This window comes from Aristolochia californica, unplaced genomic scaffold, assembly GCF_029961685.1.
Source record: "Aristolochia californica isolate CCGP_79_NKW_82.1479 unplaced genomic scaffold, dmAriCali1.0.hap1 SCAF_9, whole genome shotgun sequence".
Classification (NCBI taxonomy): Eukaryota; Viridiplantae; Streptophyta; class Magnoliopsida; order Piperales; family Aristolochiaceae; genus Aristolochia; species Aristolochia californica.
The window spans coordinates 5,181,911-5,205,762 of record NW_027182290.1 but is presented as its reverse complement, the minus strand read 5'-3'; the positions used below and the strand labels follow the sequence as shown (position 1 = coordinate 5,205,762).

General features: G+C 38.3%; 1 protein-coding gene and 1 non-coding gene across 2 annotated transcripts; one reads left to right on the top strand and one right to left on the bottom strand.

The window, feature by feature from the left end:
* The first annotated feature begins 8,220 nt into the window (after nt 1–8,220).
* On the top strand, nt 8,221–10,540 carry LOC137941392 (probable cinnamyl alcohol dehydrogenase). Its single transcript, XM_068786775.1, has 5 exons — nt 8,221–8,356; nt 8,449–8,562; nt 8,683–8,910; nt 9,100–9,539; nt 10,115–10,540. Exons 1-5 carry the CDS (start codon nt 8,268–8,270, stop codon nt 10,315–10,317), a joined length of 1,074 nt encoding a protein of 357 aa, XP_068642876.1. The 5' UTR covers nt 8,221–8,267; the 3' UTR covers nt 10,318–10,540.
* A 6,029-nt stretch (nt 10,541–16,569) lies between these two features.
* LOC137942252 (small nucleolar RNA R71) lies at nt 16,570–16,676 on the bottom strand. Its single transcript, XR_011110498.1, has one exon. It is a non-coding gene; the product is annotated as a small nucleolar RNA R71 (small nucleolar RNA).
* Nucleotides 16,677–23,852: the final 7,176 nt, after the last annotated feature.

Genomic DNA, 23,852 nt, shown 5'->3' with positions numbered 1-23,852 from the left:
ATAAGTTGTGACGACTCACACATGAACACCACTTAGGAAACAAGCACACTCGTTTAGCACGGGTAGTTAAGCGTATATGACATAGCCATGGTAGAAGGTTATAAAAATTGCTATTTAGGATTTCTATGTCACCTTTTTTGTTTTGAGTTTGTGAAACCTGTTCACGATAGGGCAAACCCTGATTTAAGTAGGATTTTTCCATGATTGATCGATCAATCGATGTTTATTGATAGATCGTGCGATATAAGACATGCCAAAATTGAGGGTTTTCTTTTAATTTCATATCTCTTTGATAATAAGAATGGGATATGCTTTTTAGATCTATGAAAATTCAGATAATTGGACTAAGAAGGGTTGTTCATGCCTAGTTTGCCTCTTAGTTTGGAGAATCTATCGAATTTTAATGGCTTTGTGAAAATATTCATTAATTGATTTTTAGTAGCAATAAATTCAAATTTGATTCTCGGCTCGGTTCAATTCGGTATCCCTGGATCTCAAGCCGAGTTCGAGATCCGGGATTGACTCATTTAAATTAACGAGTCGAGCTCGACCGAATCTAGGTTTGGCTCGACGGCTCGTGAGCCAGCTCGTTAACGTGCTGAGTCGAGACCGGGAGCGGGGGAGCGGGAGTGATAGAGAGAGCGAGGGGGGAAAAATTCTTCCTCCCCTCGTCACCGTCGAGCACCTCCTGTCCGTTGTTGTCACCGCCTCTGTTGCCGTCGACAACTGCTCACTGGCTGCCTCTATGGCCGTCCGTTCGATTTCTTCCTCCCCTCGCCTGCGCCTCTATTTTCGTCACCATCGCCTCCGACGCAGCCGTCATCCCCGATGACAGGTCCTCGACGGTGCCGTAACCCCCTTCCCTTCGTGTTGTCTCAGCGGAAAACCAGAACCACCTAAAATGGGATAGAAAACTGTATAGAAATTTTTTGAATAAGTATTTGACAGTTAATGCTATAATACTTTTAGCATGAGGCAATTTTCATTGCAATTTTGTGTTTGACATTTTATTTGATTAAAAATTTATCGATAAGTATAGTAATATATTAGATTGCTTATTAATTTTTATTTATTTCCCTAGAAGAGGTAATAAGAGGTCCATTTAACTTTCCTAAAAAAATTTAAAATATTTTTTGTAATTTTCTAATAAGTCACTAATAGTAATAGGATTTTATTTAATTTTTTTTTTTTGGAAATATGTATCAAAAGAAAAACATTTATAGTTTTCCATGAATATAAATTTTCAACCAGGGGCACTAAGGAGGCCATAGTAATTATATGGCTAGATTCAAAAATTACAAAACAAGCTAGACAACATTTGGAGTAAAAAAAAATTAATATTGGTGTATTTTAATCCATTATTGAAATTCAATCCTGAACCTCCCCTATCATTCTTTTTTTTAAAATGTATGCCTAATTTTATATATAATTTATTTGACATATATTTTATATAGAGTATTAAATGTAGGTTAAGCTTGAACTTGACTAGAGCTCAAGCTCAGTTAAAATTATTAGGCTCGAGTTCGATTACAATTTTAGGTTCGAAGCTAGGGTTGGCTCGAGCTCGAGTTCGAAATATTTAAATCAAGCTCGACTTAAACAAGGTTCGGACTCAACTGGATTCGATGCCACCCTTATGCCCAATTTTAAGTAGAGGTCATTCCCAATTTTATGTAAAATATATGTATAATTTTATATACAATTTATTTGACATGTATTTTTTGAAAAAATTTAAATATATATTGGAGCACGAACTCGAGACATGTATTTTTTGAAAAGTTTTATATGAATGTTGAAGCTCGAGCTCGACTCGAACTCGATTAAAATTATTAGGCTCGAGGTCAATAACAAATTTTAGGGTCGAGCCTAGGTTTGGCTCGAGGTCGAGTTCGAAATATTTAAATCAAGCTCGGCTCGAATATAGGCAGTTTCAGGCTCAACTCGGCTCGATGCCACCCCTAGTCTTGAGGGCGTGTGAGTTTTATGTAAATCAATTGGACGTTTATTGTCTTGCAATCGATTTGTTGTAGCAATAGTTGTGTTTGAAAAAAAAAAAAAAAAGAGAACAGGAGAGAAAGAAAAGAAAGAGGAAAAAAAAAAAAAAAAAAAGAAAAGAAAGAGGAAAGAAGATAAAAGGAAAAAAGAAAAGAAGTTTCTTTTCTCTTGTTTGGATGCCCATGAAAAATAAGAGAGAAAACAAAAGATTGTTTTTCTTATTTGGATGCACAAGAAAAATAAAAATAAAATAAAAATAATTATTCAAAAAAATTAATGATTAAAGTTATATACAAGCCTAAAAACTAAAATATTTATGTATTAAATAATATTTAATAAACTTTTATTTTCTCTCTAATAATTTTATTATCTATAAGAATATCTCTCTAATTTCTCTCCAAATTCCATACTTTTTTGAGAGAAAGTCCATTAGCTAAGAGAGAAAATAATTTTCTCTCATATTTTCTTTTCTCTTCAAGAATTTGTGCTAACAAATGTTGGAAAAGAACTTTTTCTTCTTTTTTATTTTATTTATTATTTCTATTATTTTTATTTTCAAACATACCCTGACGTCTCTGTTGCAGCACACTGCTGTACCTTCCGGCCTCCCGACGCCAACTTCATCTCTGTCGCAGCCCTTCCAACGCCCCCTTTCCCTATCGGAGCATCTTTGTTGTAGCGCCTGTGTTGTAGTTTCATCTCCGTTGCAAGGTCGCCTCCGTCATAGAACCTCCGTCGTAGAGCCCCCTTACAGTGGCGCGAGGAAGAAAATGCCAATTTAATTTTTCCTAAGTTAGGAAAAATTAAACCACTAGTTTTGCCCGAGTCTCGGACCGAACCCACCCAAGTTCAGCCGAGTTAATCTAGGTCAACTCGGTTTTAAAAAAATCTATACTATTGTGGAAATATATTATTAATACTACATAAAAAATCCATCTTGTGTTATTAATAAAATAGTATTTTTATTTATTAATTATATTTATTTTGGTATAATTAACCCATTTTTATAATTAATAAACCAATGATTTTAAATTTAACAGAAAAATATTATTAATTAATAATACATAAAAATAGATAGTGTGTTAAGGTTAGCATTTGATCAATTCTTTTTGTTTAATCATTCCTTTTTATGTTAAAGTATATCATATATTATTAATAAATTAATAACTTAATTTATTATATTTGTTTATGTTGTGTTTAACTTTATTTTTTTATAATTAATCATGTGCACAGTTAACTGGCTCACGCAATTACTGTATTAATGTACATAAATTAAAATGATTAAATAATATAATATCTAATTTAATTAATTAATATTTAATATATTTTAATTATACATTCAATTACTTATTCGTGTTATAATCATGCTTGTTTTACCTAATTTGGGGTTTAGGTATTATATTTTATTTAAGTATATTATTACAAGTTACTTATTCTCTTGTTTTTTTATATTTTTCTCGTTTTGGGGGTTTCCAGTGTACATGAACTCGTTTACATTTACAACAAATTTGAAGTTGAAGTTCATATAGACAATTGAAATGAATTTAAAGTTGAATTTGAAGTTTGTTGACTAAACCCTCCTAACGGGCCTATTAGTGCGCCTCTGGGTCAAGGGTCAAGTGAAAGTGAGACTACAATGTCACTTGACCCAGATGCGTTATTGCACGTATCGGGTATTAAGTCAAGTGGATGAATGAGTTCATCTACTTGAATTCGCCCATGAGTAAAGTAGGTGAATCAGGATTCCCACCGAAATCCTGGTTCATCCACGTAAATTGGTGTCTTGACTAGTGAAAGTGGATTTCACTCTCTTCTCGGCGCTCTTGGCTCTCCCATCTCCCTCTCACTCTCACTCATTATTAATTCGGTTCATTATCAAACATTTTTGTTTAACTATTTTATTTTTTATAATTAACTAAACTAATGATTTTTTAATTTGTGGAATTATATTATTAATTTATACTACATAAAAATTTATCTTATATTATTAATAAAATATTATATTATACTATATTTATTATATCCATTATTTTATTACTATATTAAATTAGTGACATTTGATCAAGTATTTTTGTTTAATTATTCTATTTTTATAATTAATTAAAATAATGATTTTTAATTTTGTTAAAATATATTATTAATTTAAAATACGTAAAAATCTATCTTATGCTATTAATAAGATATTATATTTATTTATTTAAATATGGTAATTAAAATATTGTTAAAGTAAGCAATTGATCAATTATTTTTGTTTAATTATTATATTTTTATCATTAATTAAACCAATAATTTTAATTTTTTGGAAATATATTATTAATTTATACTACTAAAATTTTCTCTTGTTATTAATAAAATATTATATTATATTTATTACTATATTAAATTAGTGATTTAAGAGTGGTAATTAAAATATTGTTACAATAAGCAATTGATCAAGTATTTTTTAATTATTCTATTTAAATCATTAATTAAACTAATGATTTTTATTTTTTTGAAATTTATTATTAATTTATACTACGCAAATATATCTTATGTTATTAATAAAATATTTTATTTATTATATTCATTAATTTTATTTTTATTTTTTATTTATGTATTTTTTATAATTAATTAGTGCACCATTTAATTGTCACACGTAATTATTATATTAATTTAGAGTAAACTGCATCTATATTAATTTATTAATAAAATATCTTATTTATTTAATTAATATATTGATATATATATATATATATATATTTAATACTACATTAAATTATTTATTAGGGTAGTAACTATGTTTGTTTAGGTATATGATCTATTTATGTATATTATAAAAATTCCACATGCCTTGAGATTATCCACTTTATTTTGGTATATTATCCAAAAATAAGCTTTTCTTTTCTCTCCACTTTTTGTGTTCCAAACACAGCCTAAGCGATTTAAACTTGATCGAGTGGACAATCTCAAAGCATTTGGACTTTTGTTCCTTTGATTCATCCAATGGATATGCCAATCAAGCTTGATATAGGACCTACATAATTTGTTTTGCAAGAGAAATATGGGAATCACTTCATTAGTTGTTAGACATTATAGAAAGGGAACAGATGTTCACTTTTAATGGTGTCATAGACACATAATATAGCAGCCATAACAAAAGAAAAAGAAACAAATGTTTCCTCAAAATAGTGGTGCCCATGTACACAATGACTTGTGTGTATTTCACAATAAGAAATCATAGGAAAAAAATAACTAGAAAAGCTTTTTTTTATTTGACTAAAATTTTCTTGTATTTTTTATCCATAAATCCAATTACTCCAACAGGAAATCATGGAAAAAGTAAACTAAGAAGCATCACAGTAGTCCTTAAATATTCACCTCTTTCCATGATTTAGTATTTTCTATTTATAAAACCTTTTCATTTAGTTTATATATATAACATTACTCTAAGTTTTCTGTTGTTGTTTCTTATGACGGTACAAATGCAAAAAAGTACATGTCAAATAAACTGTAAATAAAATTATGCATATCTTTTACCTAAAATTAGGCAGTCCTCTACCTAAAATTGTGCATGACCTTTGTACATTAAGCCTGCATATAATTTATCTATACACTCTGCATAAAATTGTTCATAAAAGCTGTATAATTATGCATAAACTTTATTCAATAATCAAACACAAAAACATCATTGAAATATCAATATCAAATTGCAATAATCCAAATAAAAACTATACATCCAGTATAAATTTATAAAGTTTAAATCTTTCTCTTCGTGCTAGAAACTAATATACGAAGTCCCCGTTCGCATGAGCAAAATCTCCACCTATGATAAAAAAAAAGAATAAAACTTATTATTGCTTGTTAAAAAAAATATTCTTTCACTACTAATAACTTAATGTAGTGAAAAATATTAAAATTATTAAGATGAGAAAAAAATGAAAAATCAAGTAACCGGTAGCATTATCTCCACAATGTTCTTATTGGAAAATACACACCATTTCTACATTTTTCATTCATCAAGACTTGCAAACAATCATAAGTTTGTTCTCTATCTTGAATTTTAGGAAATGCATATTTGAATTTTAATACAAAAGACAACATGTCATAAGTGGAGTTCCAACGAGTTAGACAATCAATAACCAACCTTTTTTCACCTAGTCGTAGTTGTTGTACAATTTCAAAAAAAGTGCAAAGTCTAGCCTCAAACAGATTTATGAATTTGACACTCTCATGCACATTCTCAATGATTTCCTTAATTTGAACAAATCCATCTTAGACTAATATTTTGAACTAATAAATAAAACTAAAAATATGATAATAAATAATTATTCAAAAATAGCTCGACAAGAAGATTGTGGAGATAATGCTACCAATTACTTGATTTTTCATCTTTTTTCACATCTTGGTAATTTTAATATTTTTCACTACATTAAATAATTAGTAGTGGAAGAGTATTTTTTTTATCAAACAATAATAAATTTTATTCTTTTATTTTTGTCATAGGTGGAGATTTTGCTCATGCCAACAAGGATTTCACATATTGTTTTCTAGCACGAAGAGAAAGAGTTAGAGTTTATAAATTTATATTAGATGTATAGTTTTTATTTGGGTGATTACAAATTGATATTGATATTTGAATGATGTTTTTGTGTTTGATTATTAAATAAAATTTATGCATAATAATGCAGCTTTTATTAATAATTTTATATAGAATGTATAAATAATTTTATGTAAGGTTAATGTACAGAGGTTATACCTAATTTTAGGTAAAGGTCATGTCCAATTTTAGGTAAAATGAATGTATAATTTTATAAACAATTTATTTGACATGTATTTTTTGAAAAATTTTAAATATAAGTTGGAGCTCAAACTTAGTTGAAATTATTGGGCTCGAACTCGAATTTAAAATATTTAAATCAATCACAACTTGCATAGGAGACGTTTGTGTATTATTAATAATAAGACAACCCATATATGATGCCGTGACGAGAAGCAAGGCGGCCCATCGTTCCTCCCTAAAATATTGAAAATCACTGCACGTTGCCTCTATTCTTCAAAATTGCCTTCTCTCCCTTTGTTCTTCGTCTTCCCCATCTCTCCTTGGCCCCATTTGTTCCTTTTCATAAATGTTTCCTCTTTTGCCATTACCGATTTGATCGTTTTTTTTAAAGGAACTGTTTTCAGAACAGAAAAACATTTACTGAACAGTTGGTCCAAGCTGTTGGAGAGATTCGGTAAACGAATGTACAAGCTGCTGAAAGACATGTATTAGAGGTCAGAAGAGCACTTCACCAGTCCATTATTGGTTCAAATATCTATACACAGGAGATTAGGTGGGATGGTCAGGTGTGGCTGTCATTAGCCACAAGACGAGATATCCATTTCTTCACCTACATCCAACCAAATTGACTTGGATTAAGAACTGGCTTGAGAATCTTTGCATGAAAGAAAGACTTGGATGTTCATAGGTTCGTTAAGGATTGGATTGGGAGTCCTGAGCGCAAAAGATTTGTTGTAACCACTACATCAATCAACAAAAAGTAAACTGAGCCTCTATTTGATAATTTGTGGGAGAGATGATTGGGTACTCAAAAAAGTTATTTTTGTAAGCATCTTCCTCCTAATCCTTCGTCTTCTCCAAACTTTTGTACTATTTGAGTTACTGTTAAAGTTACTGGTACTTTGTCAAACAACCCAGTGCAACCCTTTACCTTGCAGATTAAAATCAACTGATATTAGTAAACGTGGTGCTGTTTCTACATCACATCGGGCTCACAGTGAAAGAAAATTTTAAAACAGAGCAGTTAGAGAAGGATTTTCTATGAATTCAGATCAACTCCCCAGTTGGAACTTTCCCTCCCAATCCCTTTCAATTTAGTAAACAAATCTTCAGTTTCGTGAGCGGAAACTTGATAAAGAATCTGTTTCTTACAGACATGGCGGGGATCTTGATGGATTTGGAGAATATTTTTCTTTCTGTAAACTGTATCGTGCGGGGGAGTTCAGGATCATCGTGCTCCGTGAAAAAGGTGAGGAAGGGAATGACGAGAACGTGACGCTCAATCTTCACCAACCTTTGTTTATTGTTTAAAATAATAGTAAAATAAGACTCACCAACTTTCCATTTTTTCGTTTCTTTAACCTTCCTTTCCGAAGTGGAAAACGTCCACCAAAAGTGATCTCCATTACCCTTTCTTTCAGTATATAAGCATCATCTTCCACTTAAGGATGGCAAACAGAGGCAACACCTACTACCCTCTCCGCAGAAACATTCCCCGAGTCCCAAAGCAGAGATGGGAAGTCTTCAAGAAGAGAGATCGGTCACAGGATGGGCTGCTAAAGACCCATCTGGTGTTTTATCTCCCTACTCGTATACATTAAGGTAACAGTAACAGAACCCTCTCTCTCTCTCTCTCTCTCTCTTTCTTGCTCTCTCGCTCTCTCGCTCGCTCATGGGCAATGTTTCTGAAACAGGGGAACGGCCCCGGAAGATGTGTACATCAAGGTGCTCTACTGTGGTATCTGCCACACAGATATCCATCAGACCAAGAATCACCTTGGCATGTCTAACTATCCCATGGTTCCAGGGTACAGATACTGAACTTCTTCTTCTCTGCCCCTCTGCTTTCTCAGGGTCTGTTTCTTTTATTTTGATCTCATCCTGACATTAACTGAAACATTTTTTGCTGTTTCTGGTTTAACTAACAGGCATGAGGTTGTGGGTGAAGTGGTGGAGGTGGGCTCAGATGTAAGCAGATTCAGAGTAGGAGATGTTGTTGGAGTGGGATGTTTGGTGGGATGCTGCAGAGTTTGTAGCCCCTGCAAGTCCAACATAGAACAGTACTGCAACAAGAGGATTTGGTCCTACAATGATGTCTATGTGGATGGCAACCCCACTCAAGGAGGCTTTGCTTCCAATATGATTGTTGATCAAAAGTAAGCTTAAATATTATTGGCATCTACTATTCACAAACATTAAAGGATGACAAATTGACAGAGCATGAAGAAGATGAACAATAAATAATTACCAGACATGAGAAAAAGTGGGTTCCATTATTGGGACTGCTTTTCTCAAAACTTCTCAGAGCTAAGCAGAACAAATGGTCTGACTTTTGTCTTTGGCAGGTTTGTGGTGAGAATACCGGATGGTCTAGCGCCAGAGCAAGCTGCACCATTACTGTGCGCTGGGATCACAGTCTTCAGCCCACTGAAGTGCTTAGGGCTGGACAAGCCTGGCAAGAGATGTGGCATTCTTGGTCTTGGAGGGGTAGGCCATATGGGGGTGAAGTTTGCCAAGGCAATGGGCCACCATGTCACGGTGATCAGCTCCTCAGACAAGAAGAGGGAGGAAGCTATGGAACACTTGGGCGCCGATGAGTATCTCGTTAGCTCCGACGGGGAGAGGATGCAGGCGGCCGCTGACAGCCTCGATTACATACTCGATACCATTCCTGTTCATCACCCGCTCGAGCCTTACCTTGCTATGTTGAGCGTTGATGGGAAGTTGATCTTGACTGGTGTTATTCCTGCTCCAATGCAATTTATCACTCCGATGCTCATGCTAGGTGATAATTCTCTGTTACTCGTTGGAAGAGATTCAACAAGTAGTTCTATTTGGTTAATAATGATCGAAACAATACGGTGAATTTTTCAAATACCTATATCAGAGTCAATTTTAAAAGCGTTTTGATGGTGTTTGATAAAATGTTCATGTCAAACCTAGTTTAATTTACCCGAGAGTCGTGTCATATTAATAGATTATAGAACACCCAGAACAAAATTTTCGATTTGTAAATCAACAGCACTAGTAGCCCATCGGTTGGTTTATGAAATGCCGTTTTCTGAAGTCGCAAAACTTTGGAATCCTTCGGTTACGATTTGTTGAACCTGTAGCTGCTGAAAAGAGAATCTACACTAGGCAGACAAAATGGCTGGAGTATATGAATCTCCTTTGCTTTTCCAGTCCAAATGCGCCTTCATTGATGCGAGTGCCCATTACCATCCACGACTGAACTCTACCATGGCTGGACCACCAACCTTATCTTATCTTACACAGTTCAGATTCTCCTTCAAATCTTCAGTCACCCATTCGGTCAAAAGCCTCCTTTCTCTAACTTCAGCGATGATCTCTTATTTACAGGGAGGAAATCGATTCTTGGCACATTTATAGGGAGCATGGAGGAGACTCAGGAGATGCTGGAGTTTTGTGAGAAGAAAAACCTCATATCCATGATTGAAATAGTGAAGATGGATTATGTTAACACTGCATTAGAAAGGATGGAAAAGAACGACGTCAGATACCGCTTTGTTGTTGATGTCGCCGGCAGCAAACTGGACCCATAAAACAGAAAACTTCCTGATCTTTGTTGAATATTTTCATAAGATTAGGATTATGTAATCCACTGTTGCAGAGTAACCAGAGAAAGAATGCAGCTGTTGTGTTTGAAGAGAAGGGCGTGCCTGCCTGTTTCAGGTGAAACTTTAGATTGTTGGAACAGGGACATAATAAACAAGATTGAAATTCTGTATCAAATTTCATTTTATCCAATCTCTATTTTTGGTGAAACTTCACGAAACGATGACCGGTGTGGATTGTTAAGTCTCGTGAATATTTCTCTATCAGTGGTTGAATTCCAACACTTCAGTGGGTGAGAAACTGAACCCATGAACCAGAGACTTCCAGGTATCTGACAGTAGGTGAGATGTAACTTCGGTGGGTGAGAAACTGAACCCATAAACCAGAGACTTCCAGATATCCGACAGTGGGTGAGATGTAACTTCGGTGGGTGTCATTTTGCTTCGAGGATATGTTTCAAGTGCTGATTCGTGATTGAAGATATCCAAAACTCTTGAAAAAAATAAATCTTAGGTGATTTCTTTATTATTTAGATAGTAGGTGTAGCCATTTCCTGAAAACTAAAATACTAGAGAAGTATATAGTAATTATCCCACCGTCGCACATGGCCTGACCTCCGCCCGTCACACCGATGACCGGCACCAAGCTCATTCCTCCGTCTCCGAAATTTCCATCATCGCCATCGTCACCTCTCATCGGCGGGTTCTTTCTCTCCCCCATATATCACGTTGTGGGCTCACCGTACCACAACCAGAGCAGCTGAACCTTCCCGATCGCCGCCGGGTCTCACCAGTGCTGCTCCGCACATGACTTTCTCTCACCCCTACCTTCGCCGAGATTGTCGGCCTTGCCGGCTACGACGTCAATGTCATCGTCTGCCTCGCCCTCTCCCACCATCGTCCCTAGTCCGACTCAAATCTCGTCTTACCGAGCGAATCCAGTTTAGGCATCTTCCTCCTCGGCTTCTCCCCTACCTCCACTAAGATCGCCGTCACCGTCATCGCCCCCGTCAGCCAGAGCCTCCGCCCCGTCCACCCTTCGCTCAGGTCTCCCATCACCGGTTTCCTACCGAAATCACTCCACAGTTCAATATCTAACGATATCATGCCCCTTCAAGCTTTTAGCTGCCAGTGAGTGCCAGATATTAAGCTTGGCAGAAAGAGTGTCAAATCTGGACTTAGTGTTATGGCAAAACAATGACAATACAAGACAAGTAATCACACGACACAAAATTTTACGTGGTTCGGCAAATTGCTTACGTCCACGGGAGCTGCAGAGGATTTTTATTTCTTCAATCAGAGGAATCACAATACAAGTGGGACCAGTATATTTTCTTTTCACCTATTACACAGCCAGCAGAGACCCTTCTCTGCAACGTCGACCAACAGAGACCCTTCTATGTAGCGTCGACCAAACAGAGCTGCTGTTTCTGGACAGAAACAGTGACGCCGTCCTGAGTTGTTGTTTCTGGACAGAAATAGTGACGCCGTCTTGAGCTGCTGTTTCTGGACAGAAACAGTGACGACCTCGCTCCTCCAGTGACGGCCTCGCTCTTTTGGCAACAACCTCGCTCTTCCGGCGACAACCTCACTCTTCCGGCGACAACCTGACTCTTCCAACGGCAACCTGAGTACCGCGCGGCAAAACCCCTTTCTCTTCCGCTCTCTGTTTTCGAAGACACACCACGAAGAGAAAAAGTGGATTTGAATTGAACCAAGGGAGATTTTAATTTTCCCTTGATTTTAGCTTACTCCAAAGGGCAAATTAAAATCATGAATCCCCTTCATGTCCTGCTCACACTATGGACAGATTCCACCGTGCTCAACAATTCTCCCACTTGGAGACTGGTATACCCACTATATCACCCTCCTCCTTAAACATGATATCTACTACCTCTATAGCTCACTGCTCTTGTCTTCATGCTAGAAGACCAACTGAAGTTGCGCACAACTTCAGTTTCTCAAGTGTAACACCCTTTGTCAACATATCAGCAGGGTTCTTACTTCCACAAATTTTTCAAGTACCAACTGTCCATCATCTAACAATGATCGTATAAAATGATACCTGATCTGAATGTGTTTTGTCCTGGAATGAAGGGCTGGGTTCTTGGCAAGGAATATGGCACCCTGACTATCGCTGTAGAGAGTCCCCTTCTGATTTTTCTTGCCCAATTCCTCCAAGAAGCCCTGTAGCCAGATCATCTCCTTTGCAGCTTCTGATACTGCAATGTACTCAGCTTCTGTGGTAGACAAAGAAACTGTTTTCTGTAGATTTGAACCCCATGAAACTGCAGTACCACCCAGAGTGTAAACAAACCCTGTTGTACTTTTCCTGCTATCAATATCTCCAGCTAGATCAGCATCAACATAGCCCTTCACCTCTAAGCTCTTTCCTGAGAAACACAAGCACGTATCTGAGGAGCCTTTTAAGTACCTCATAATCCACTTCACAACTTCCCAATGTTGTTTTCCTGGGTTACTCATGTATCTACTCACAACTCCCACTGCATGGGCAATATCCGGTCTAGTGCAAACCATAGCATACATAAGTGAACCAATAGTTGAGGCATAAGTAACCTTACTCATGTAATCTAGTTCCTCCTCTGACTTAGGTGACTGATCCTTGCTGAGTCTGAAGTGACTGCCCAGGGGTGTGCCAACTGGTTTGGCCTTATCCATATTGAACCTGCTGAGTACCTTTTTTACATACTCAGGCTGCGAGAGTCTCAACGTGCCTCTGACTCTGTCCCTGACAATTCTCATACCAAGGATTTGCTTCGCAACTCCCAAATCCTTCATTGCAAAGTGCTCTGATATCTGCTTCTTCAGATTATTGATCTCATCAATACTAGCCCCTGCAATAAGCATGTCATCCACATACAGTAACAGAATGATGTAAGAATTGTCAAAATACCTGACATAGCAACAGTGATCTGCCTGACATCTGATGTAACCTGCACTGGACATAAAACTGTCAAATTTCTTGTACCACTGTCTAGGAGCTTGCTTCAGGCCATACAAGCTCTTCTTCAGTCTGCAAACTGAACCCTCCTTTCCCTGTACTGCAAACCCCTCAGGTTGGTGCATGTAGATGTTTTCTTCAAGGTCTCCATGAAGAAAAGCTGTTTTCACATCTAACTGTTCAAGAAATAAATCTTCAGTAGCAACCATGGACAGTACTAACCTGATGGTTGTGATCTTCACCACAGGAGAGAAAATCTCAGAGTAATCAATACCCTGCTTCTGCTGAAAGCCCTTTACAACAAGTCTAGCCTTGTACCTCTTACTGCCATCATGCTCAGTTTTCACCCGGTACACCCACTTGTTGTGCAATGCCTTCTTCCCTGGTGGAAGTTCAGTCAATTCCCATATCTGATTTTTTAACAAGGAATCCATCTCTTCCTTCATTGCCAACTCCCACTTGCTAGAATTTTCATCTTGCAAGGTTTCTTCATAACTCTGCGGTTCTCCACCATCTGTCAGTAGAATATAATTCAAAATAGGTGAGAAACGTTGTGGAGGCCGAATAGTCCTAACTGACCTGCGAACTGCAGCTACAGGAGTGGACAGCTTTGGATCTGACTGAGGAATAATAGGAGTGGGTGCACTGGACCCACTCTCCCCGTCACTCGCATCTTTGCACTGCACTGTGACCTCTGGTTGGTCATCCAATCTCACAAACTCGGACTCCTGAGGAGCTGCTTCAGCAACTGTACTGGACTTGTCCTTGTATACAATCTTCTCATTGAAAATCACATTCCTGCTTCTTATAATCTTTCGACCTTGATCATCCCAGAAACGATAACCAAATGCCTCGTCTCCATAGCCAATAAAATAATATTTTCTTGACTTGGCCTCAAGTTTACTACGAGCATCAGAATCAACAAGAACATAAGAAAGACAACCAAAAAGTTTAAGGTGAGAAAATTTGATCTCTTTCCCGCTCCAGGCCTCCTCTGGCAATCCACAATCTAACGGAACTGATGGTTCTCTGTTGATCAAGTAAACTGCAGTACTGACTGCATCTGCCCAGAAAGTAGGTGGTCATCCAGCATGCAACCTCATGCTTCTAGCACGCTCATTGATAGATGCTATATTTTGACATGAGAACTAGGTTAATTATAATAGAATAACCTTTATAATTGTATTATAGGTAGTTACTTATCGGTTTTCAAATGAAATGAGCATTTATTGAATTTGGCATTAATCACTGTCGATATTGCATATTTCTCTCTCCTGAATTATATTTCATTATTTTTTTAGTCTTATTTCTTCCTGAAATGCTTTTTATAGATTCAATTATGGAATTTCAGAAGAATTTGGGTGGAGAAGAAGATATTTACCAAAATGCCCTTAGTGAAATGGAGGTAATTTCTAGGGCAAATCGTTTTAAAATAAGAAAATCATATTTAAAGAAGAAGAAGGGCGTGAAGAGGAGAGAGCGTAAAGAGAAGAGGAGTAGAGACCAAAAGGGAGGACTTTGACCGGAAACAGGGGAGGACCCGAGAGGAGTTCCCCACCGCTGTTCGCCGGCCAAGACCTTTCGCCACCGTCGTCCACCGTCGTCCACCACCATCAGGCAACCGAGAACAGACCCGAGGAGAGCTCGAGAGAGTCTCCGTCGCGGCGAGTTCGACGCTGCCATTCTTTGCTCGCCAGGCCGGGAGGGGATCCGAGAGGGCTTCTCCGGCGCCACTTCCGTTTTCAGACCATCCTCCGGCGTCGTTTACATATTCCGACCAGTCCCGGAGCCATTCCGACTCTAACCGAGACTCGAGAGAGCCGGTTAGAGAACGTCAGCTCTGTTTCGCTCTTCGCCGGATATTACCTCCGGCCGTCGGCTTCTAACCGTCGTCGCCGGCGTCGTCTCTACCTCCGGCCACTCACAATTGCTACCCGACGCCACCAATTTCCGGAAATCGCAGCACCCGTGAGAACGAGTTGCTGCCCGAGCGAGAGGAGGAAGAAGGGGAGTAATTCGTCATTATTGAATTTGATTTTTTATATGGTTTGAACTTAGGTTTTGAATGTTAATTGAATCTGATTTGATAATTAAGGTTTATTTGAGATTTGTTTTCTTGATATTTGATTAAATTAGTTAATTAGGGTAAGATTATAATTGAGGTTAGATTTTGGTATTTTAATCCGATTTCTGTTTTTAACTCTAGGCGCCCGAGAGGGGCTAGACGCAAGGATTGAGAAATCTGGATTCGTAGTTACGTGGCGCTCGAGAGAGGCACGAATCACGGTAAAATCCAGAGTTGACGTTTCCTGTTGTGCAAGTAGTTAATTAAATTATTGCTTGATAATTTAGGATATAATTAGTATTTAGTTCATATTAATTCATCATATTTGGTTAGGCTAGTTGACTGAAGAATACACGAAATTCAATCCTCCCTGTGGATATGACCCTCGCTTACTGCTAGATTACATGAACGATTCGTACGCTTGCGAGGTATAAAAGTCGATGTAACTAAAATTCTACATCAAGTTTTTGGCGCCGTTGCCGGGGAGGCACGTATTAAGCGTATATCTTTGTTCTCCATAGTCTTAGGTTAGATTTTATTTTATTTTATTTTTGTTTTTATTTTTATTTATTTTTATTTTTTTTGCTTTCATAATTTTAGTTTGGTATTTTTTATGAAATTATTTTTATTTCTTCTAGTTAGTTCATATTTTTAGTAGCGAGTTTGTTAGCTTAATTTGATAGTTCATTTTGTTTCTTTTTGTGTTTTTATGCACGGGCGCCGCTCCCTAGGTGGACCATTAGCTCCCTTTGTTGAAGAGGTAGAACATATTTGTAGGAAAACACCCGAAGTCAAGTTAGGAGCTACCATGGCCAATCGGGGCGAACCATTACAGTTACCTGCAGCAGGTGACCGTAGAGCCCTGAGGGATTATTCTATCCCATCCCACTTCACATCACCTTCTTGCATTATATTGCCACCCACTACTGCCGCCAGTTATGAGTTGAAACCGGGTGTGATCCAACTCCTCCCTACATTCTATGGGTTGGATAAGGAGGACCCATATTACCACATCAAGGAATTCTTAGATATTTGTGCAACTTTTAAATTCCAGAATTTCTCAGATGACTCTATCCGGTTAAGACTTTTTCCATTTTCACTTAAGGATAAGGCCAAGTCTTGGCTTAATTCCTTGGAGGTGGGCAGCATTACTTCATGGGACACGTTAGTCACAAAATTTTTGTCCAAGTACTTTCCCATTCAGAGAACTACAGCCCTCAGGAGAGAAATCTCCAACTTTATGCAGCAGGAGGGTGAACACTTTTATGAGGCTTGGGAGAAATGGAAGGATTTGATCCGTAGGTGTCCGCATCATGGGTTTGAGAAATGGCATTTAGTGCAATACTTTTATCAAGGTCTTACACCCCAGGTTAGATCCATGGTAGATGCAACGAGTGGTGGGAGTTTGGTGGGTAAGAGTGCTAGTGAGGCGTGGGACTTCTTTGAAACGTTGAGTGATCAATCTCAGCAATGGGGTTCGTCATTTAATGTTGATAGGAGATCCCACGAAACCAAAAGAGGGGGTCTCTACGAGGTTAGTGAAACACCTATGCTCATGGCCAAGATTGAGGGGTTGACTAGAAAAATTGATGCCCTTATGGTGTCCAAGAGTTCACCTGCTCCTAACCCATCTACTGTCTGTGCCATATGCTCTGGTTCATCTCATCCCACACAAATGTGTCCATCTAGTTCATCCTACCCAGAGCTCATTGAGGACTTGAATGCAGTCCAGAATTTTCATAGACCAAACCGGAACGATCCTTTTTCAGAAACATATAATCCGGGTTGGGCTAGGCACCCAAATTTCTCATGGTCCAAGGGCCCACAGGTTGGGGGTCCTCCAGGGTTTACTCAACCCCAAGCTCCTCGCCCACACTTCACCCAACAACCATTGATTCCACAAAAACCTTCACTTGAGGATACACTTCAATTATTCATGCAGAATACACAGTCCTCCATTGCCAAACTTGAAATGCAAGTGAGTCAGTTGGCCAGCCACATGAGTGAACAAGCACAAAATAGACTCCCGAGTCAAACCATTCCTAACCCCAAAATCACACATGAGAGTGAGTTGAGTTCCAAACCCCACCATGAGCAAGCAAAAGCCATAACCACCCTTAGGAGTGGTCGTGAGTTGAACAATGGGGTAGGGACCACTAAGTCTAAGGAGTCAAAGGATGACAATGGGGACACATCATTGAGTGACGAACCTCCAAGTTCTCCACCAACAACCAAGCAGATCCCTAACCAAGTCCCACTAGCTCCTTATCCGCAGAGGTTATCGGGCCCACCTAGGAAAGGAGATAGCATACATGAAACGTTGGAACTGTTTAGTAAGGTTCACATTAACATTCCACTTCTTGATGCTATTAGGCAAGTCCCTGCCTATGCCCGATTTTTGAAAGACCTTTGTACACAGAAGAGAAAACAACATGTTAACAAAAAGGTCTTTCTTACTGAGAATGTAAGCTCAATTCTGAAGCACAACACTCCTCCTAAAGTTAAAGATCCTGGATGTCCCACAATTTCATGTGTCATTGGTGAACATACCATTCAGAGAGCTCTTCTTGACTTAGGAGCAAGTGTGAATTTGCTTCCTTTCTTTGTGTACCAGCAATTAGGTTTGGGGGAATTGAAGCCTACCCCCATCACACTTCAACTAGCTGACCGTTCTGTCAAGATACCACGAGGAATAGTTGAAGATGTTTTGATAAAAGTGGACAAATTTTTGTTCCCGGTTGATTTCATTGTTCTTGATACAGAACCAGTATTCAATGTGACCAACCAAATTCCTGTCATCCTAGGACGTCCCTTCTTAGCCACATCTAATGCTATCATTCATTGTAAAAGTGGTGAGTTGGAGTTGTCTTTTGGAAATTTTAAGGTCTCATTGAATGTATTTAATGCCGGGCACCACCCACTTGAGTCTGATGATCTGAGTCCTGCATTTAATATAGAAACTGTTATGCTTGATAACGAATCCACTCTTGAATCTTTTGAGTCTTGCATAACATCTTTAGACATGGACTATTTTGATGAGGAAACATATTTCCGAGAGGTTAATTCTTTACTCAATTCTGTACCTCTGTTGGAGGAAGCTTATGAGGTTATCACAACTGATCATCCACATGATCTTCCTCTTGACTTAGACAAACCTCTCGAAACTTCCAAGCTAGATCTTAAGCCACTTCCTCCCACGTTGAAGTATGCGTTCTTGGGACCCATGAACTCATTACCAGTCATTATTTCCTCTGATTTGAGTATTGAGCAGGAGGAACAATTGACTGAAGTTTTACAAGCACACAGAGAGGCATTGGGGTGGACTCTTGATGCCTTAAAAGGGATTAGCCCCTCCATATGCATGCATCGTATTCATTTGGAGGAGGGGACTAAAGCCTCACGTGAGATGCAACGTAGGTTAAATCCCCATATGCTGGAGGTTGTGAGAGAAGAAGTCATTAGGTTGCTTGTGACAGGAATCATTTACCCTATTTCCGATAGCACCTGGGTGAGTCCAATTCAAGTTGTCCCTAAGAAAGGGGGGATAACAATAATGAAAAATGAGAGTGGTGAATTGATTCCCACAAGAACTACCACCAAGTGGCGTGTCTGCATTGACTATAGAAAACTTAATTCCGTCACTAGGAAGGATCACTTCCCACTACCTTTCATTGATCAGGTACTAGAGCGATTGGCCGGCCACAATTTTTATTGCTTCTTAGATGGATACTCCGGCTACAATCAAATTCCCATTGCTCCAGAAGACCAGGAAAAGACCACATTCACGTGTCCGTTTGGCACCTATGCTTACAGATGCATGCCTTTTGGTTTATGCAATGCACCCGCCACTTTCCAACGGTGCATGATGAGTATTTTTTCTGACATGATTGGTGAATTTTTAGAGGTCTTTATAGATGACTTTTCTGTGTTTGGCTCTAGTTTTGATACATGTCTGTACAATCTTTCACTCGTATTGTCCCGTTGCATTAAGTCCAATTTAGTCTTGAATTGGGAGAAATGCCACTTCATGGTGAAAGAAGGAATTGTGTTAGGACATGTAGTGTCTGAGAGGGGTGTAGAAGTGGACAAAGCCAAGGTTGACCTAATTACCAATCTGTCACCACCTACTTCTGTGAAGGGAGTGCGTTCTTTCCTTGGCCATGCTGGGTTCTATAGGCGTTTCATTAAAGACTTTAGCAAAATTTCTCGTCCTTTGACGAATTTACTTGCTCAAGATGTTGCTTTTGCCTTTGATGATGCCTGTATTCATGCTTTTGAGACACTGAAGAAATGTTTGTCCACTGCACCCATTGTCCAACCCCCGATTTGGTCTTTGCCTTTTGAGTTGATGTGTGATGCCTCTGACTATGCATTGGGGGCTGTTTTGGGGCAAAAGACAGATAAAATGCCCTGTGTCATTCAATATGCTAGCCGAACTCTTCATGATGCTCAATTGAATTATACTACCACTGAGAAGGAGTTGCTAGCTGTTGTGTTTGCCTTGAACAAATTCAGATCATATCTGTTAGGGTCAAAGGTTATAGTGTTCACTGATCATTCTGCTTTGAAGTATTTATTATCCATCAAGGACACTAAACCTCGCTTGATTAGATGGATCTTGCAATTGCAAGAATTTGACCTTGAGATTCGAGATAAGAAGGGTTGTGAGAATGTTGTTGCTGATCATCTATCTAGGATATGTGTAGTACCTCAGGAAGGATTCCTTCCTTTAAATGATTCCTTCCCTGATGAACAACTTCTCCAAGTATCCCAGTTGCCTTGGTTTGCTGATATAGTCAACTATCTTGTAACTCATAAGATTCCTGATTATTGGAGTAAACAAGATAGATTGAAATTCTTTTCCCAAGTCAAACATTTTTTTTGGGATGACCCTTATTTGTTCAAGGTGTGTTCTGACCAAGTCATTAGGCGTTGTGTACATGAGCAAGACTTTGCCAACATTCTTGAATTTTGTCATTCCCACGCATGTGGTGGACATTTTGGTGCTAGAAAGACCGCGGCTAAAGTCTTGCAATGTGGTTTCTATTGGCCTTCATTATTTAGAGATGCCCATGAGTTTTGTTAGGTGTGTGATAAATGCCAACGAACTGGTTGTTTGTCTAGGAAGAACATGATGCCTCTTAACCCCATTCTTATTGTTGAATTGTTTGATGTGTGGGGTATTGACTTCATGGGTCCTTTTCCTGTCTCGTTCGGCTATCAATACATCCTTGTTGCTGTTGAATATGTCTCTAAATGGATTGAAGCTATATCATGTAAGACAAACGATCACAAAGTGGTGGTAAAGTTTTTAAAAGAAAATATCTTTAATCGATTTGGTACCCCGAGAGCGATCATCAGTGATGGGGGATCTCATTTTTGTAACAGAGCATTTGAGGCCTTATTGAAGAAATATTCCATCACTCATCGGGTGTCCACTCCATACCACCCGTAAACTTGTGGTCAAGTGGAAATCTCTAATAGAGAGATCAAACGGATTTTGGAGAAGACGGTTCGCTTTGATAGGAAAGATTGGTCCACTCGATTGGACGATGCCTTATGGGCCTATCGAACCGCTTATAAGACTCCTATTGGGATGTCTCCATTTCGCCTAGTATTCGGCAAAGCATGTCATCTACCTGTTGAGCTTGAGCATAGAGCTTATTGGGCCATTAAGGCTTTAAATTTTGATTTAACTCAAGCGGGTGAGGAGAGAAAGTTGCAATTGAATGAGTTGGAAGAGATACGTCATGATGCTTATGAGAATGCCAAACTGTATAAGGAGCGAACAAAGCTTTTACATGATAAAACTATTTTTCGCAAGTCTTTTACTGTTGGGCAGAATGTTTTACTTTATAACTCACGATTGCATTTGTTTCCCGGGAAGCTAAGATCCAGGTGGTCCGGTCCATTTGAAGTTACACAGGTGTTTCCTCAGGGCGCTATTGAGATCCGCAATCACGGAGACGGGTCGATCTTCAAAGTTAACGGTCAGAGGCTCAAACCGTATCTTGAGAATGTCCCCACACCAGAGGAGGTGATGGTGATTTTCTTGGAGGAACCTATCATTTCATCTTGAATGCGTCAGAGTCTTGCTTACGACTATAAACTTAGCACACTGTGGGCAATCCCCACGTTTCTATCCCTTTGTACATTACAGTTTTATTTTTATTTTTATTTTTATTTTATTTTTTTGGTTTATTCATACTCTCTTACCGGCTGAGAGCATAAATGGTTCCGATAGTCGATGACCAGACTTTTGGTCCCTAGTTTGAGAGGTCTGTACTCAAACAACCATTCTGGGATTGACCAGTTCGATCTTGAAGTATTGAATGAAAACCTTATGGTGAGTAACTTAAGGACTTGTGTTCAGCGCGTGATTCCTGCTGCCTTCAGTGGCCAGTCACACGGAGATTTCTTCAAAGTGTGATGTGGGATAGCAGTTTCATCTACGGATGATTACCTACGGGTACGGCTGATACGAGTAAACCTTCTTCGAGGGAGACTATGTATCATTCCTGGGGGTCTTTATTATTTTTTTTTTGTAGTCGTTATAGTGTTTTAACTTTTCCCCATTGAGGACAATGTCAGGTTTAGGTTTGGGGGGGGGGGGGGGGGGAACGACTCTTTTATGTCTTAGCAATAATTTTCGTTCGATTTTTGTTCGTGGTTTTCAAATTACTCCTCTTAGTATGTGGTTAACATTAGTAGAGTTAAAATAAGTTGCTCAAATGTTTTTCAAAAATTTTCGTAAATTTGTGTAGAATATGCCTATTAGAAATCCGATATCATTTGTTGTGATTCATGAGAATTCAGTGGGATAGCTTCCTATTGCATTAGACTTGGAACTTAGTTGCAAAAGAGAACATGTAAATCTAGTGTTGATCTATGTTAGTCTGAATAGTCTTGTATGCCTGTTTGAACTCATACCTCAGTAAAATTGCTTGTTGTAATGTATAAATGCAAATGGAAATGCTCTTGCTTGCAAAAGACAGATAACTTCAGAAACAGCCTGGGCAAACCCAGGGACATGCACCGGAACAGTGGGTTACTTAAAAATAAGTGCATATGCAGTGAAGACGAATACAAAATGGTGGTAATACCAAAAGTATTCAGTGAAGAAAACAAAAAAAAAAAAAAACAAAAATTACACTGGTAATAGCAAAAGTGCGCTGGTAATAGCGAAAAATGGTTTTAAATCTGGAAGCAATGAGTTTCCTTAACTTTGATGATGAATTGTAATTTGAAAGAAGTTACAAGTCAAGATTGAAATTGGTATATTTCTTTGGTGAGATTGTAAGACAACAGGCTTACTTTACTATTTTCTCTTAATTGTGATGTGACCAGGATTTTATTGTTATTTGCTGCCTCTTTGTTCTGTTGAAGTAATAGCTTATGGGTCACATTGGTTCAGGTGGAGTAACAATGAGTGTATTTGGATTGATAATAGGCTATCTTTTACACAGGTTTTAATATTTCGCAAGATCTCATATGAATTTCAGATATTTTACGATACTAAGTGTTAGTCATATGCTAATGAGGAGTAAATTTTCTTCAGTTTTTTTTTCTTTTTATATTATTGATTTAGATGAATTTTGTGGGTAAATTCCATGCAAACCCTCACGAGACATAACTCGTCCACTACTGCAGAGTAGGGGTTTAACGGCTTGTTGCATACGCTAAATGCAATCGTGCTCCCTACGAAAGTGGCATTTTGTTTTCCTAGGCTTAATTTTGGTTCGATTGTTGTTTTGCTAGGGACTAGCAAAGATTTAGGTTTGGGGGTGTGATAGATGCCATATTTTGACATGAGAACTAGGTTAATTATAATAGAATAACCTTTATAATTGTATTATAGGTAGTTACTTATCGGTTTTCAAATGAAATGAGCATTTATTGAATTTGGCATTAATCACTGTCGATATTGCATATTTCTCTCTCCTGAATTATATTTCATTATTTTTTTAGTCTTATTTCTTCCTGAAATGCTTTTTATAGATTCAATCATGGAATTTCAGAAGAATTTGGGTGGAGAAGAAGATATTTACCAAAATGCCCTTAGTGAAATGGAGGTAATTTCTAGGGCAAATCGTTTTAAAATAAGAAAATCATATTTAAAGAAGAAGAAGGGCGTGAAGAGGAGAGAGCGTAAAGAGAAGAGGAGTAGAGACCAAAAGGGAGGACTTTGACCGGAAACAGGGGAGGACCCGAGAGGAGTTCCCCACCGCTGTTCGTCGGCCAAGACCTTTCGCCACCGTCGTCCACCGTCGTCCACCACCATCAGGCAACCGAGAACAGACCCGAGGAGAGCTCGAGAGAGTCTCCGTCGCGGCGAGTTCGACGCTGCCATTCTTTGCTCGCCAGGCCGGGAGGGGATCCGAGAGGGCTTCTCCGGCGCCACTTCCGTTTTCAGACCATCCTCCGGCGTCGTTTACATATTCCGACCAGTCCCGGAGCCATTCCGACTCTAACCGAGACTCGAGAGAGCCGGTTAGA